Source organism: Phascolarctos cinereus, unplaced genomic scaffold (assembly GCF_003287225.1).
Source record: "Phascolarctos cinereus isolate Bilbo 61053 unplaced genomic scaffold, phaCin_HiC Scaffold_2;HRSCAF=192, whole genome shotgun sequence".
NCBI classification, from domain to species: Eukaryota; Metazoa; Chordata; class Mammalia; order Diprotodontia; family Phascolarctidae; genus Phascolarctos; species Phascolarctos cinereus.
In genome coordinates, this window is record NW_027555625.1 from 2,650,892 (window position 1) to 2,667,944 (window position 17,053).

The 17,053-nt window shown below is 51.3% G+C and overlaps 1 protein-coding gene across 1 annotated transcript in view; it reads left to right on the forward strand.

Moving 5' to 3' along the window:
* Positions 1–16,841, forward strand: part of APOB (apolipoprotein B) — a 42,271-nt gene extending 25,430 nt beyond the window's left edge. The window contains exons 26-29 of the mRNA XM_020967429.2: positions 3,759–11,240; positions 12,225–12,339; positions 12,655–12,838; positions 14,861–16,841. Coding sequence (XP_020823088.1) covers positions 3,759–11,240; positions 12,225–12,339; positions 12,655–12,838; positions 14,861–16,414 — 9,335 coding nt within the window. The 3' untranslated portion in view covers positions 16,415–16,841. The remainder of the gene's footprint in view (positions 1–3,758; positions 11,241–12,224; positions 12,340–12,654; positions 12,839–14,860) is intronic.
* Positions 16,842–17,053: the final 212 nt, after the last annotated feature.

Below are 17,053 nucleotides of genomic sequence, written 5' to 3' on the forward strand. Positions count from 1 at the left end.
ACCTCTACCTTAGGCTTCTGGACAGTCCCTTTGGAGGGCGTGTGGATGATGAGCTGGAGAGGCCGGGAGGCCGGGAGGAAGGGAGGCAGGGAGGGCGGCCACTGTGACAGCAGAGGACGGGGCAGCGGACGGGAGGAGGCGTCAATAGGACCTGGTGTCGGTCCCCAGCCTCAGCCTCGCCTTGCCGGGGTGGACTTGAATGGCCTAGAGCACAAGGCCTCCGGCCTGGCCTTCTCTCCTCCTGCCTCCCTCCCTCCCAGGGTATGGCACCAGAGCCACGCACAGGCACAGAAAAGAAGAGACACAGCTGCTGCTCGGGGTCCCCACCCATCAGGGATGTCCCGGGGAAAGGCAGTGTGTATACACACCCATCCACGCCAGGGGCCGTCTGGGGAGTGTCCATAGCGGGGGGCGGTCCCTGGAGGCAGAGCTGGTTAGGAGGTTGGGCTCAAGTTCGGCCCCAAAGCATAGCTAGGTAGAGAGAAGAGAGGAGGCCAGGAGTTGAGGTGACCTAAGCAACAGCTCCCAGGTAGTTGGGAGGAGCGGTCAGTCTGGAGGGGGTCTGAGGATAAGAAACCACATGGTCCTGTAGTGCTCCAAGGTCTGGGGAATGCTGTCTGCCTGGCAGCCTTGTAAAGCACATGGTCATTTTATTAGGTCCATCTTACAGATGAAGAAACCAAGGCCCAGGAGTTAAGTGGCTTTGCTAGGAGGTGGATGGAGTGTATCTGGGGGAGTGACGGCAGATACCGTGACCTCCCCAGGCAGGTTGGGGGTCAGATGACACAGATCTGGAGTTGAATATCCTCTGGCATCCCCCTTTGTGTGGAATGGCCAGCCCTCCTCTCTCTCTGTCCACTCCCCACCTTGGCAGGGTCATTCATAGCCCAGGTCTTTGTTGTTGCCTACGCCAGATTCTCTAATCTCTATCTCTAGCCCTGACCTCTGTCTTGAGCCTCTGACACCTCAGACTCTCCACATTCCACGCCAAGCTCTGCCTTTCTTTCTGAGGCTCCTTAGGACTCCACGTTTTGTCCTGATGCCCTCCCACTACCCCCCGGTCAGGACCTCTGCCTCACCTTGGTTCTTCCCCTCCCTCTCCACCCCAATCCAGCCAGTTCCTAGGCCCCGTCTCCACCGTCACAGCAATGCCTGCAATGTCCATCTCCTCCTCTTGATTCCTGCAGGTACAGCCTCCTTGCTGGCCTCCCTGCCTCCTACCTTCCCCTCTGCAGGCCATCCTCGTCCTGATGCTTTTCTGTGGCTTCTTGACTCAAACCCAATCCAGTGCCTACTGAATAGTGTCCAAATTCCTTGCGCCCTTCACCCCAGTGCCTTCCCTTTCCAGGCCCCCCTCTCCCTAATGACCATGATGGGTGCCCCACGTTAGCCACACCTGACATCTCATCATCTGCTTTCCTTATTCGGGATGCCTGAACCACCTTGTCCCTCCCCTCTGCCTGCTGAACTCTTGGCTGCTGCTCAAGGCCCAGCTCCAAGGGACCCTCCCTCCATGAAGCCTTTGCTGGCCTGCCCTATTGAAAACGAGCCGGCCTTCTTCCACCCTCCTCTCTTCTGGGCTGTGGTCCTGGATGTATTAGATGGTGGTTATAGATTTGGGTGGGGGGCGCCTTGCTCCGACAAGGTCTAGTGCTCCATGAGGGCAGCACAGGGACCCAGCACCCAGCCCAGGCCCACATCCTCAACGTTTGCTGAAGGGATGAAAGAATGAACAGCTGCTCCCCTTGCTCTGCCTGGTTTATCTTCCTCCTCGTCCTCTCCTTGTGTTTGTCCTGGGCTTCTTTCTCCTCAGGGCCACCCCAGGGTCTGACCTAGATACAGTAGGATCGCATCGGCATTCTTCCAGTCAAATCAAGGCAATGAGCGTCATCTGACAGTCCAGAGGATGAGGACAGTCTGTGGAGGATCTCTACAAGAGGGTGGGCTTTGGATTTGTCCCCTGATGCTGCCGACAGCAGCTTAGGGCTTGGTCTTTGAGAGTTTCATGATGGAGCAATGGAACATAAGAGCTTCATGTTTAGAGCCTCCCCTTTCATTAAAAGAAGAGGTTTGACAGAAAAGCCAGGGATAAGAACAGAGCAGGATGAGACCACATGGGCAGGGTGGGATCTGCTCTGGCAGAAGGGTGTGGCCACAGGGATGAGGTGACAGAGCCTGGGTTAGGGTCAGAGTAGGAAGGTGTTCAAACCAAAACCCCCAGGATCAGCCCTAATGAGGAAGTTTGAAAAGCCCAGTTTTGTTGACCCAGGGTGGTGGGGAGCATCACTTTTCTGGCTAATTACAGCTTAACATTTTAAGCAGCCAGACTACATTTCATAAAAAAAATCTATGCTTTCTTTCATGTGGGTCCTGACTTCTTCCTCCAAGGCCCATCTGGGACCTGCCTGGTCTGTGGTCCTTGGAGTGGCCCCAGACTGCTTGATTCCCAGCTGGCCCATGCTCAGAGAAGAACCTGCCAGAGCTTGGGCATTCCCTCCCTCCCTCAACCAATCAGCAGGCATTTGTTGTGGACCTACCCGGTGCGTTCCTGTGCTGGCCTCTGGGCTGCATGTTCAGAGAAGGAAATGGTCCTTGCTCCCAAAGGGCTTCCATTCTGATGGAGGGACAACAAGGCCATGTGTGTGTACAGAAAAAGCACCAACTGGTCATTCCACAAGCTCATTAGGGAGGGAGGGTTCTGGCCAGAGGGGAAGGCTGGTCTGGAACTGGGATCAGGGCCTCGCTTCTGTGCCTCTGGAGAGGACTTCCCCTTCTTGTGAATATGGAGCCTGCCACACGCTTCCCTCTCCTTCATCAGTACCACACAGCCATCATTTCATCTTGCTTTGATGGCATGGAGTCATCTTCCGGACACAAGTCACTGTGGGTGCTGCCCCTTTGTGACACACGCTCTCCAGAGCCGCGAAGGAGGAAGGCATAGCGGCTCCTTCCTCTGTCTCTCCTGCCTGTCATTTTCACGGATCTTAGCAGCATCTCTGCAGCTTTACTCTTTTCACCACTTCTTCCTGTCTGTTATGATCTGAGAAGAATTAAAGGTCATCGGGGAAAGCATCTGACCTCATTTAATTTCATCAGCAGCCATCAGGAGCTATGCAGGGATCATTTGATGGGCTTTGGCATGTGGGCTGCTGGCCTCCCTCCCCGTGGAATGCAGCGCGTGAGCTTTACGATAGCTGTGGGGTGTCAAAGTCCAGAGGCCTTGCTGAATGATATCTTTGCAGGCAGTTGGGCCCTGTATGATTGAGGCTGCTAGCAGACTGATCTGGCACTGCCACCTTACTGGAAAGTTTTAACAAAGGTTTTGGTCAGATTGCTCATTGCCGTTTTTTAGTCATTTCAGTCATGTCCGACTCTTTGTGATTCCATTTGGGGTTTTCTTGGCAAAAGTACTAGAGTGGTTCACCATTTCCTTCTCTAGCTCACTTTACAGATTGAGGAACTGAGGCAAACAAGGTTAAGTGACTTGCCCAAGGTCACACAGATAGTAAGTATCTGAGGCCAGATTTCATACTGGAATGGTTTGCCATTTCCTTCTCCAGCTCATTTTATAGATGAGGAAATCGAGGCAAACAGGGTGAAGTGACTGGCCCAGTGTCACCTAGCTAGTAACTGAGTCTGGATTTGAATTCAGGTCTTCCTGACTCCAGGTCCAGTGCTCTATCCGCTCCATTACCTAACTGCCCTGGGTCAGATTGTACTTACTTTATTTAACCAGTAGCATTTCTCTTTTCTCTTAGGATCCGGAGAAACAACTTATGACTATGGGAACACGTTTACTTTATCCTGTGATGGATCTCTGCACCACAAATTTCTGGATTCAAATTTCAAGCTCAGCCATGTAGAAAAATTTGGGAATAATCCAGCTTCCAAAGGCTTCCTAACATTTGACGCTTCCAGTGGCTTGGGGCCACAAGTGTCCTTTTCAGTCCACTTAGATTCAAAAAGGAAGCTTCATTTGTATGTCAAAGAAATCAAAGCAGATGGTCAGCTCCGGGCTTCTTCCTTCCACACTAAGAGCACATATGCCTTGTCCTACCAGAGAGATGTCAGCACAGGCCAGATCAGTGGAGAATCCAATCTGAGGCTGGACTCCTCCTTCTTCCAGGCCACCAACCAGGTGACAGGCAGGTACGGGGATGGAAGTCTCTCTGTCACCTCTGTCTCCAACCTGCAAGATGGCACTGTAAAAAACACGGCTTCCTTGACATATGAAAACAACCAACTGACTCTGAAATCAGATACCACCGGAAAGTACTCAGACCTTGTGGCTGCCCACAAGCTGGACCTGACCTTGGCGCGGCAGAGTGCTCTGCTCAGATCTGAGTACCAGATTGATTTCCAGACCCTGAAGGTCTTCACCCTGCTCTCAGGGTCCCTCAATTCCCGTGGCCTTGAATTAAATGCTGACCTCCTGGGCACAGATCAAAGTAGCAGCGGAGCTCACAAGGCGACTCTAAGGATTGGACAAGACGGTGTGTCGACCAGCGCCACCACCAACCTCAAGATCCTTCCGCTGATGTTTGAGAATGAGCTGAATGGTGGCCTGGGACCTCTGGGAGCATCCTTGAAGGTGACAACAAATGCACGCTACCAGGAACACAGTGCCAAATACACTCTGGACGGAAAGGTGGCTCTCACAGAGGTGGCCCTGGGAAGCGTGTACCAGGCCACAATTCTTGGCACGGACAGCAAAAACATCTTCAACTTCAGAATTAACAAAGAGGGGCTGACATTGTCAAATGACATGATGGGGGCCTATAAAGAGACCAAGCTGGAGCATGTGAACAGCCTGGTGATTGCTGAGTGGTCCTTGGATTTCACCTCAAAAATGGAGAACGTACTAAGCCAAAACAAACTCTATCAACAGAGCCTCAATCTCCAGCTTCAGCCTTACTCCCTCTCAGCTACCTTGAACAACAACCTCAGGTACGGTGCCCTGGATCTTGCCAACACAGGAAAGTTGAGGCTGGAGCCGCTAAAGCTAAGTGTGGCGGGCAACATGAAAGGCACCTATGGGAACGAGGAGATCAAGCACATCTACACCCTGACGTACGCCGGCTTGTCTGCAAGTTACAAAATGGACACCGAGGGCAAGGTGTGGGGCGCGGAGCTGACCCACCGCCTCAGCGCCAACCTCGCTGGGCTGGCTTCCTCCATTGACATCAACACCGCCTACAACTCAGAGTCCCTGCGTTTCAGCAACGTCTTCCACGCCATGATGGAGCCGTTCATGTTGGCCGTGGATGCTCACGCCACGGGTAATGGACACCTGGTTCTGGGGGGGACGCACACTGGTCAGCTCTACAGCAAACTCCTGCTGAAAGCGGAGCCTCTGGCACTCACATTCTCCCACGACTACAAAGCATCTTCAGGACACCAGCTACGTTCCCAGAGGAGCATCGAGACCACGCTGGAGCACAAAGTCAACGCCCTATTCATTCCAGCTGAGCAGTCCAGCACCTGGAAGCTCAAGGCCCTGGCCAACAAAAATGAGTATAACCATGACCTCCAGGCCTACAACACCAAGGAAAGAGCAGGTGTGGAGCTCAGGGCTGGGGCTGCAGCTGACCTCACTGTGCTCGATTCACCCATCGAGCTGCCATCTTTGTTCAATGATCCCATTAACATCATCGATGCATTTGACTTGAGGACAGCTGCTGACAAGCCTCAGGAATTCAGTTTGACCGGTAGCATCAAGTACGACAAGAACTTGAACGTTCACGTGCTCAACCTTCCATTCCTGGAGAGCCTGCCAGCTTCTTTTGAGAAGGTCCGAGGGGCTGTTGTGGCCACCCTCCAGAGCTTCCAGCAGTACCTGAAAAGCATCAACGTTGACCACTATGTGAAGCAGTATCGAACCGCCTTGGATAAGCTCCCACACCTGGTCAACGACCTTCTCGTTCACTTTGATTTGGAAGGACAAGTTACAAATGCAAAAGAGAAACTAATCGCTTTTATGGAAAATTACAAGATAAGAGTCGACGATCTGCAAATTTCACTGGCTAATGCCAAAGTCAGCCTCAATGAAACCGGATCTCAGTTACAGACTTACTTGATACAATTTGATCAGTATATTAAAGATAATTATGACCTACATAAATTAAAAGAATCTATTATAGAACTAATTAAGAAATTAAAAGTTTTTGAGGAAAATTATAAAATCCGTTATCATGTGATGAGATCAATCCAAGATGTATATGAATTTCTTGAAAAAATCAATGTAAATAAAATCCGCCTCATGGTCTGGCTTCAAGCTCAGATCCTTGAGAAGCTGCAGCAGCTGAACCAGCAGATTCAGAATATTGATTTCCAGTACTGGGCTGATTGGCTGACAGGGCGAGTTGAGGACATCGATGTCAGAGTGTATTTGGAATTCTTGAGAACATCATTGCCGATCCAAGAATTAAACAATATAGTTGAGTATATCAATGAGATTGTCATGAATCTTTTAGAAGATTATGAGGTGACTGAGAAGATCAATGCTTTTCGAGCTAAAATCCATGAGCTCATTCTGAAGTACGAGGTACACAAACAGGTCCAGGTCCTACTGGACAAATTAGTCCAACTGGCCAACCAATACAAGCTGAGAGAAACCACTCAGAAACTGACCAACTCCTTGAAAAACATGGAAATCAAAGCCTACTTTGAGAAACTGCGTACTCTTGTTGATAAGGCCATCAAGAAAGCCCAGACAGCTAAATTTGAGCAACTTATTGATGAGGTGAACAAATTCCTTGACCTCTTGGTAAAGATGCTGCAGTCTTTTGATTACAACCAGTTTGTGGATGAAGCCAACAAGACAATCCATGAGCTGATCCAGAATATCAATGAAGAAATCCAGGCTCTGGAGCTTCCACAGAAAATCGAGGCCACCAAATTGTACATCACAGAGGTCAGAGCCATGCTTGCCGACTACCTGGACAAGATCAAAGACACCCAGCTTACAGTGATTGCCGACTGGTTCTGGGATGTCATGAGCTCTGCTTCTGTAATTGACATTAAAGGGAGATTTCAGGAAATCCTCGAAGACATACGGGACCGATTATACAAACTGGACATTCAGAAGGAAATCCATCATGGCCTACAAACCATCAGCCAGGTTTACAACACCCTTGTCACCTATGTCTGGGACTGGTGGATGCTGATCGCCAAAGAGCTAACTGACTTTGCTGAGCAGTACCACGTCAAAGACTGGGCTGAGAGCATGAAAAGGCTGGTAGAGCATGGCTTTACTGTCCCTGAGATCAAAACGGCCCTAGGCACCCTGCCTGCCTTTGAGGTCAGTCTCCGAGCTCTACAAGAAGCCACCTTCCAGACTCCTGATTTCATGGTTCCCCTGACAGACTTAAGGATACCTTCTACTCAGATCAACATAAAGAAATTGAAAGAAATGAGGGTTGCATCCCAGTTTACCACCCCAGAATTTTCCATCCTCAACACCTTCATGGTTCCTTCCTTTACAATTGACCTCATAGAAATCAAACTCAAGATCATTAGGACCATTGACCAGCTCATGTCCAGTGAATTCCGGTGGCCCTTGCCAGAAATCTCTTTGCAGGATTTGAAGGTGAAAGATACACTTCTCGCCGCACTCACCTTACCAGACTTCCATCTCCCAGAGGTGACCATCCCAGAAATTGTGATTCCAAAGCTCAGCCTAAATGAATTTCAGGTTCCTGATATTCAGATCCCAGAATTTCAACTCCCCCATATCCCCCACACAGTCGTCATCCCAACCTTTGGCAAAGTATCCGCTGCTTTAAAAATCACATCTCCCTTTTTCACCCTGAATGCCAGTGGGTTCATTGAGAACACAACGACCTCAGAAAGGAGCCCAGAGATTTTGGCCTCCATGACCGCTGAAGGACAATCCCCAGTGGACCTCCTGGATTTCACTTTTCAAGCTGATGCACACCTCTCAGCTCCTGAAATGGAAAGGCTGGTTTTGAAGGAATCTCTAGAGTTATCCAGCAAGTACCTCAAGGCGGAGCATGACAGCGAGGTGGTGTTTTTGAGAGCCTCCATCCTTGGCAAAGTGAATACTCTGGCCAGCATTCACACGGACAAGAACACCATGGAGCTGGGTAACAGCCTGTCTCTCAAGCTAGAGAAGCAGGTGACCTTGGACAGCAACACAAAATACTCTCACAAACTGAACCTTCCCCAAGCAGACTTCTCAAGCCAGATGGACCTTGGCCAGGAGCTGAGGATGCTGCTGGTTCTGGGGCGCGTGGCAGTTACTTCCGCCGGGACAGGGTCATGGAAATGGGCCTTCCCCCACTTCTCAGATGAGGGCACGCATGAGTCCCTGCTCAGGTTCACTGTGCAAGGACCAGTAGCTTCATTGGACATGTCCAATACCATCAACAGCAAACACATAAAAGTGAACCAAAAACTGGCCTCTGAATCTGGCCTCCTCAATTTTGCCAAATTTGAAATCCAGTCGGAAGTTCAGTCCCAGGACGTGGGCCAGAGCATTTTGAACATTCAAGGCTCGGCGACACTGGGAGAGATGAAGGCAGAGCTCAGAGGGACCCACGACGCTAACTTAAACGGGAGAGTTACCGGAACCTTGAAAAACTCTCTGTTCCTTGTGGTGCAGCCGTTTGAGGTTGGTGCAGAAGTGAACAATGAAGGAAACGTGAAGGTGAGCTTTCCCCTGAAGCTGACTGGAAAGATCGATTTCCTCAACAATTATGCCCTGGTCCTGAGCTGTGACATGCAACAAGTCAGCTGGCAATCAGGTGCCAGGTTCAATCAGTACAGATACAGCCAGAATTTCTCTGCAGGGAACAACGAGAACAGCCTGGAAGCTCACGTGAGCATTAACGGGGAAGCCAATCTGGATTTCTTAAATGTTCCTCTCACAATTCCTGAAATGACTCTACCTTATACCATGGTCACGACTCCCCCGCTGAGAGACTTCTCCTTGTGGGAGAGGACAGGCTTGAAGGACTTCCTAAAGACCACCAAGCAGTCCTTTGACTTGAGTGTCAATGCTCAGTACAAAAAGAACAGAGACAGCCATTCCATCCCATTCCCCCTCAGAGCGGTCTATGATGCCCTCAGTCCAAATATCGACACTCTCCATCAGCACTTTGAGAAAGGCAGGAACAAGACACTGGATTTCCTAACAAAGTCATACAATGAAGCGAAGGTCAAGTTTGAAAAGTACGAAATGGAAGCCTCCCTCAACAAGCTCCCTAGAACGTTGAGGATTCCGGGCTACTACATCCCCGTGCTCAACATTGAGGTCTCTCCATTCGTGGCAGAGATGCCAGCATTTGGCTACATGGTGCCCAAGGAGATGAGCACCCCTCCTTTCACCATCCCTGGCATTGGCTTCTCCTTGCCATCTTACACCCTCGTCCTGCCATCCCTTGAGTTCCCAGTCCTCCACGTGCCTGCAAGCCTCCAAAAGCTCAGCCTCCCAGCCTTCAGGATTCTTCAGCCATCAGACCACATCCTGATCCCAGCCGTGGGCAACCTCACCTACAATTTTTCCTTCAAGTCAAGCGTTATCACACTGAGCACAAATGTGGGCCTGTACAATCAGTCAGATATCGTGGCTCATTTCAGGTCGTCTTCCTTCTCTGTCATTGACGCTTTACAGTATAAGTTAGATGGGACAACTAGTTTGACCAGGAAAAGGGGCCTGAAACTAGCCACTGCTTTCTCCCTGACTAACAAATTTGTGGAGGGGAATCATGACAGTACCATCAGCCTGACCAAGAGGAACATGGAAGCCTCTGTGACCACCATGGCCAGAATCCAGTGCCCTGTCCTGAGAGCAAATTTCCATCAGGAGCTTACCGGGAACACAAAGTCCAAGCCCACCATCTCTTCCGCCATCAAGCTCAAGTATGACTTCACCTCTGCCCGGTTGCACAGCAGCGCCAAAGGGGCCGTAGACCACCGGCTCACCATGGAAAGCTTTGCCCCTTATTTGTCCATTGAGACAGACACTAAAGGCAGCATGAGCGGCTCAGTCCTTTCCCAAAAGTATTCTGGGGCCATCTCCAGTGAGGCCAGCTCCTACTTGGACACCAAGAGCATGCGCTCTTCAATGAAGCTCGAAGGGGCCTCCAAAGTGGACGGCTTCTGGAACATGGAGTTGAAGGAAAACTTTGCTGGGGAAGCTTCTGTCGGGCACATTTACACAGTCTGGGAACACAACGGGAAAAACCATTTACAGCTGAGGAGGGGGTTTTCAACAAGTGGGGAGCAGAATAGCAAAGTGACATTAGAGTTGGCCCCATGGACAGCATCCACTGTGATTCAGGTGCAAGCCAGCCAGCCCAGCTCTCTCTTCAAGAAGGCCTCCCTTGGCCAGGTGGTGACCCTGACTGCCAGCCTCAAGGATCAGCGGGTCAGCTGGAAAGGCGAGGGCCACATTCAGACAGCATCCCTCAGTCACAACATCCAGCTGTCTAATGACCCATCCGAAATCCGTCTGGACATAGCCAGCTCCTTAGAAGGCTACATGTCCTTCCTGAAAGACACTCTCCTGCCAGTTTATGACAGCAGTCTGTGGGACATGTTGAAGCTGGACGTGACCACCCATGCCGACAGGAAACAGTACCTCCATATTTCCAGCGCCCTTGTTTATACCAAAAACCACACTGGCTACCAGTATTTTATCCCTGTGACAGAAATGGCCGATGAATTCATCATCTCTGGACCAGAACTGAAGTCTCTGGTCACACCATCCTCCAGCCTTGAGAGTAGCTACATAAGATTAGCCAAGAAGACCAGCATGGCACCATTTGCCCTCAGTTTACCATTGCTGCCCCAAGTAAAATTCCCCAGAGTGGAAGTGTCCACAGAGTACTCTACATCAGAAGGGTCTACACTTCCCTTCTTTGGGGTGACTGTGCCTGAGTTCCAGGTAACACTGTCTCCATTCACTCTTCCCAAAAAGCTTTCCCTTGCTGGGGCCATCCTGGATCTAAATGAGGGGGCTAACAAAATTGCAGACTTTGACCTGCCAAGCGTCACCATGTCTGAGCAGAGCATCAGGATTCCGACTCTGACCTTCTGGCTGCCCGCTGGAATCTTCCTGCCTTCCTTTGGAGCACTGGCTGGAAACTTCCAAGCAGCGTCACCAGTCTACAACACGTCCTGGAGTGCCAGCCTGAAGAGGAAAGAAGACCGTGTGGAGACAACAGTCGAGGCCACGTGCAGCAGCACAGTGCAGCTGCTGGAGTATGATCTCAACTGTAAGGACAAGGTTTAACTCTCTCTCCTCTGGGCTAAGGGGTCCCCACAGGGTGAGCCAGGAAGGAAATGTGCACACAGGTGGCAGCATCCCAGAATTAAAGAAAGTCTGTGACACAAACCTGTTGAAAAACTACATAGCCAAAAGAAACCTTTGGGACAGGTTGGTTTTTGTAATAATAAATGTCTCCTAGATGTTTATGTGTGATGGAGATTTGCGCAGTGTCTGTCCCACATGCTCCACCCATGCCTAGTTACAATGCAACGATATAGATAGAGATATATATGCAATGATATATATACACACACACACACACACAAGCCTAGGTTTATTGAACTTGAGGAGGACCACGTGGCTTATTAAACAAAGAGCAGCAGCTCATGCGCCCCTGATGGCAGGAACTGCTGAAGAGAAGCTACCGCTTCTTGAGCAGACACTTCAGACATAGCTCTCATTCAGGGCATGTGGTGCCTCTTCAGAGGCAGAGTGTGGCATGGTAGTGGGCAGCCCCACAAGGGTTTTCCCCAGAGAGAAATGAATCCATACAAACCATTTCCCAAATCAGGCCTGGAAATATTCAAGTCGTGGCTGTTTTTTTTTTCATAAACAATCCTTTATTTTTCCCAAATTGTGGCCATTTCACCAGTTGGAAATTCAGAAGAGTGGTACTAATGATGATATCAATAGCTACCATTTACATAGCGCTTCAAAGTCTGCAAAGCACTTCACAAATCTTTTGTCATTTGGACCTCACAAGCACTCTGGGAAGGAGGTAACGAATCTTATTTTACAGCTGAGGAAGCAGGCAGACAAAAGTGAAGGGGGTCAGAGCCAGCAAGTATGTGAGGCTGGATTTGAACACAGGTCTTGACTCCAGGCCCAGCAGTCTATGCCATGGGGTGCCCCCAGCTGAATTCTTACACCTGCTGCACATTCAGGAGTCTCCCTCGCTAACCTGGCGACCCACACAATCTCTTTCCCACAGATGGGGCCACATATGCCTTTGAAGACAAAGTCTTGGTGGGGAAGATGTCGGGCACATTTTCCCACAGGGAACTGAGCGCTGAGTATGAAGACAGCTTTAGGGTTCGAGGTCTCAAGTAAGTATGGCGTCTTGTGGAGAAGAGGGAGCCGGGATTCCGTTCAGTGAACATGCAGAATGTCAATCCAAAGGAGATACCAGGCACTTCCAGGTTGGGGGTGGGGGCATGGCCCCCATATAGTGGGGTCTTGCAGAGTCATGTCACCTCATTTATCCCAGGAGGTGCTGGGCCAGATGAACTCGAGCGTCAGCCACCTCAGCTGCATATATGTCCTGGAGGGAGGGGGCTGCTGAGCTGAGCCCTGGCAGAACAGAGGGGCGTAGGCTGGCTCTCAACACCATCAATGGCTGAGGGCAGACCACTACTTTTCAGAATCTTGGAGGAAACCAAGACCTTCAAAGTCACCAGCCCCACATTCACCAACGTCCTCATGAACTACCACCAAGACAGAGACAACTTCTCCCTGACCATCTCCTCTCCACCCATTGGCACCCTGGGCCTGGATTTCCAGGGAAGCCCCCAAGTTCTCCAAGGAAAGACGTACTACCAACCCCAGGTGAGGGCCTTTGGCAGAGCAGAGGCAGAGTGAGCCTGCCCAGCCGAGGAGTGGGCAGTGTGCCCCTGAAATGTTCCATGGAGCCAGGAGCTTTTGGGTCTGGGGGCCCAAAAGAACTGCTTTCTGGAAACTGAGGCGGGTTGATTTGTTTTGTCATTATTTTATGGATGAAGCCAAGTACAGCTTGGCTTCATGCCTCCTTGGAGAGCCACCCCAGCTAAGCCTGCTAGGGGCAGGACACCCCCCCAGAGGGCTCCAGTCTCCAAAGCCCCATTCCCAACAGAGGCAAACAGGGAATTGCCAGATTTCTGACCTGAATGGAAAGGAGGAGATGGTGCCAGAGGTCATCAGTCCGGCTCATTCTTTCCCAGTTTCACTTAAGAGAAAACCAAGGCCCAGCAGGAAAGGAGCTAAGGTTTCGTAGCTAGTAAAGGAACACTTTGGGATTGGAACCCAGGGCCTCTGAGTCTCGCCCCTGACTCTTGCCGTGACACCCTCACCCTTGCCAAACAGGGCCAGGAAGAACTGGCTGAAAAGAGGTCCTTGGACCCTTGGTCACCAGTTGCTTTCTGAAGTTTATCAGAACCTAGGCAGGATGGGGCCTTCTCCTTTCTGAGCCACTCCCCTTTCCCCCCTCTGTCTGCTCCCTCCTCCCCCCCTTCCCCCTCCTTTTCCAGCTGTCCTTTGTCCCTCCCTCTATTTAGAAAAGCCCCAAATGGAAGGGGGGAAGGGCCCCTCCCTGGTCTGGGTCTCGGCTCCAGTGACCCAGGGTGGGTGTGCTTGTCCCTCCTCTCTGTCATCCCCTCCTCTGGTGCCTTTGGCTGGTCCCCAATGCTGTCTCTCCCAGCAGAGAAAAAGTGTGCCAGGCCTGTCACGGGAAATGAGGCGGGATGGAGAGTCAGGGGCTGAGCTTCCATCCCATGTTGGTGACTGACTTACTGTGGGGTCCTGGCAGAATCATGCTGCCTCATTCATCCCAGGAGGTGCCAGGCCAGATGAATGAACTCGAGCGTCTGCCGCCTCAGCTGCATCTGTGTCCTTCTTTGCACAGGAGAGTTTGGGGAGGAAATTAACAGCCAAGTTCTCAGAGTGGTCCAGGCTTCAAATCCATCCGGCAACCCATCACCCTGCATTCATTGTGTACCTGTTATGTTCCAGGCATTGGGCAGGGGCCAGAGATAGAAAAACAGAGAAGGAAATAGGGCTTACTTTCCATTTAGGTCCCTAGATAAGTACACACAGTATAAATAAAAAATCATTTTGAGAGGGAGGACGCTGGCAACTGTGGAGGCCAGGAAGGGCTGCCGGCCACGGGCTGTTTGTGGTGACTCCAGAAGGAGTTGGGAATTCTGGGGAGTGGAGGTAAGGAAGGAGAGGGCCAGGGAAGGGAGACGGGGCCTCACATGGGAGGCAGCCCAGGATCGTAGAGATGTTGGGAAGCCAAAGGGAAGAAGCTGGGAAAGAGGGGAAGGGGCAGGTGGTGAAGGGGGTTCAAAGCCAAGCAGAGGTTTTTGTCTGTTCCAGGAGGCCAGAGGGAGCCACTGGGACTCAATGAAGAGTAGGGTGATGTGGTCAGGCTTGTACCTTAGAAAATCCCTTTGATGGTGAATGGAGGATAGACTGGAGGGGGGAGGGACCCAAGGCAGGCAGACCCCCCCAGCAGCTACTGCCATGGTCCAGGTATGAGGTGATGAGGGCCTGCACCAGGGTGGGGGCAGGGTCACAGAAGAGGAGGGAGCTGGGCAGGAGAAGAGGAGGGTCTGCACCAGGGATGGGGTGGGGTCAGAGGAGAGGAGGGGGCAGGGCAGGAGGTGATGAGGGCCCCTCTGCATCAGCAACTTGTGATTTCTAGATGAAGAGTATAAATGATGGCCATAATGAAGAGGAATGAGGGAGACGGAATTGTCTGAAAAACAATTGAGACACATGCAAATGCCAACAGAAGCCACAATGAAATGCCAGAAATACGATTGCCAGTCTGGTTAATAGGAGCCCCTTCCCTTGCCTTTTTGTTCTACTCAGGTCTCTCCTGAAAGGAAGCTGGACCTGGTGGAGATGGTGCTGTCAGAGCCGGACCCTGGGGCCCTTCAGCTCAGCATGAACTGGAATGAGGAGACGGCCTCTGAGTTGGTGCAGACCCTGAGAGCCACCTTGCCCCATGCAGCAGAGACTCTCTACCGCTATGTGGACAAGTGTCACCAGGAGCAGACCGGCCTGGACATTGGCAGCGCCTCCGGCAAGCTGTGGAGACTCCTCCAGAAGAGAGCCGACGAAGCTTACGGCCGGGCCCTGAACCGGATAGACGAGGCAGACTCGGGGCTGCGTGGGGCCGTCCAGCAGTGGGAGGAGAGCGCCCAGCGCCTCTACTGGGAGGAGCAGGCCGACTTCTGGGACCTCAAGAACAAGGCCTTCGACAGGGCCCTGGGGCTCACACAAGAATATCACAAGAAAACCCTGCTGCTGCTGGACTCTGGCGCTGAGCTGCTGAAGGTCAATCGCTTCCAGCTGCCGGGGCAGGCCGATGGGTACACGGGAGATGAGCTCTGCTCCGTGGTCCTGCGCGAGGCTGGGAGGGCCTTGTCCCGGGCTTACTCCACAGTCCATCGAGCCGTAGAGGCACTGATTTCCTACGTCAAGGACCTGGATGAGAAGGCAGCCTTCCTGGACCTCCAAAAGCGGCTTGTGGAGCTTAGAGAGAGTCTGGAGGGTTTTTCCGAGAATGTTCAACGCAGACTCAACCGGCTTCCGTCAGCCAAATTTTCAGACATTCTGATTTCTCTGCAGTCATTCACTGACCACGTTTTCCAACAGGTAGAAGAAAGCATTACAATTGTAAAGGAGAAGACATTTGCTTCTCTCAAAAATGAATTCCTGGACATGGTTGGCCTCCTTTCCAATCTCACCCCAAGGGTACTTATGTACCTGAGAGAAAATCTCAGGAATCTGAATTCATTTCTTCTGACCCAGTTTCAAGAAATTTCTAGAAAACTCAGCCAGTTCCATGACTACGTCAAGACTCTTCGGGAAGAATATTTCGATCCAAACATCATTGGATGGACAGTGAAATACTATGAAATCGAAGACAAGTTAATCAATTTGGCCGGAAAAATCATTGATGCCCTGAAGGATTTCTACTCTAAAACCTTTGAGAGCTTTCTCACCCAGGCTGCCAAACTGACAGATGAAGTGGAAAAGCTCTCCCACACAGATGTCCAGAAGTACCTCGACCTCCTCCGCGATGCTGACGGAAAAGAAAGGCTCCATGAGGCCTCGATGGCGGCCCAGGAAAGGATCAGCCAGTGGGCCGCAGCAGCCAAGAGGAAGGCGGCCGAACATCGCGAGCAGCTCCTGGTCCAGCTGCAAGGCACCTCTGACGGGCTCTCTCAGGCTCTCCAGTGGGCCACTGACAAGGCTGTGAGGCTCATCAGCCTTTCTGTCCGAGGCTGCCACGCGCTCCTCAAGTATGTGGCAGAGCTCCTGCACAGCCTTCAGGGGGTGACAGCCAGCAGGCTGAACACCTACGTTCAAGTCCATCCGGGGCAGCTGACGATCATGGTGCCCTACCATTTTCACTAGCACTAATTCACAAACTAAAGGGCGATGTACTTAAGGAAAACTTCCAAGGATGTACGCGAGACAGCTCCAAAAAGAAGGAAGACCTGGAGAGAGTCACTGATCGGCCCCTTGCCAACAGCTGACTCACTGGGCAGCTGATTGCTGAGTAGATGAAGAAACAAGTCGTGTTCTCATAGTGCATTCAAAGATGGAGCCACTCACCCTGGGAGAGCTTGGAGTCTGTGAGCCTCCCCCTTCCAAACAACTCTCTTCATCCAAGGGCGTAAAATTGAAGGGTACGGAATTGGAATGGTTACAGGTGCTGATAATCAGGGTGTCTGAACTTGGTGGAAATATGGCTTTGTAAGAGGGGGAGGGAGAATGAAAATTATGATCTGAGTTATTTTGCTGGACTTGGAAAATACAAATAAATGAATCGTTTATTACATCTTCTTAAGCTGAGTGCCCAGTCTCTCATAAACTACCGAGATCTCTCTCCTGGAGAGGCATTAGGGAGCACCAACACATTTTGAGCAAGAGAGTAACACGCTCTGACCTCGGCTGCAGAAAGATTCCTGCCTGTGGCCCCTGCCAGGGGTGGCTCTCCAGGGTGTCAAGGACAGCAGCAATGCTAGAAGCTCTCCCTCTAAACCCCCTTCC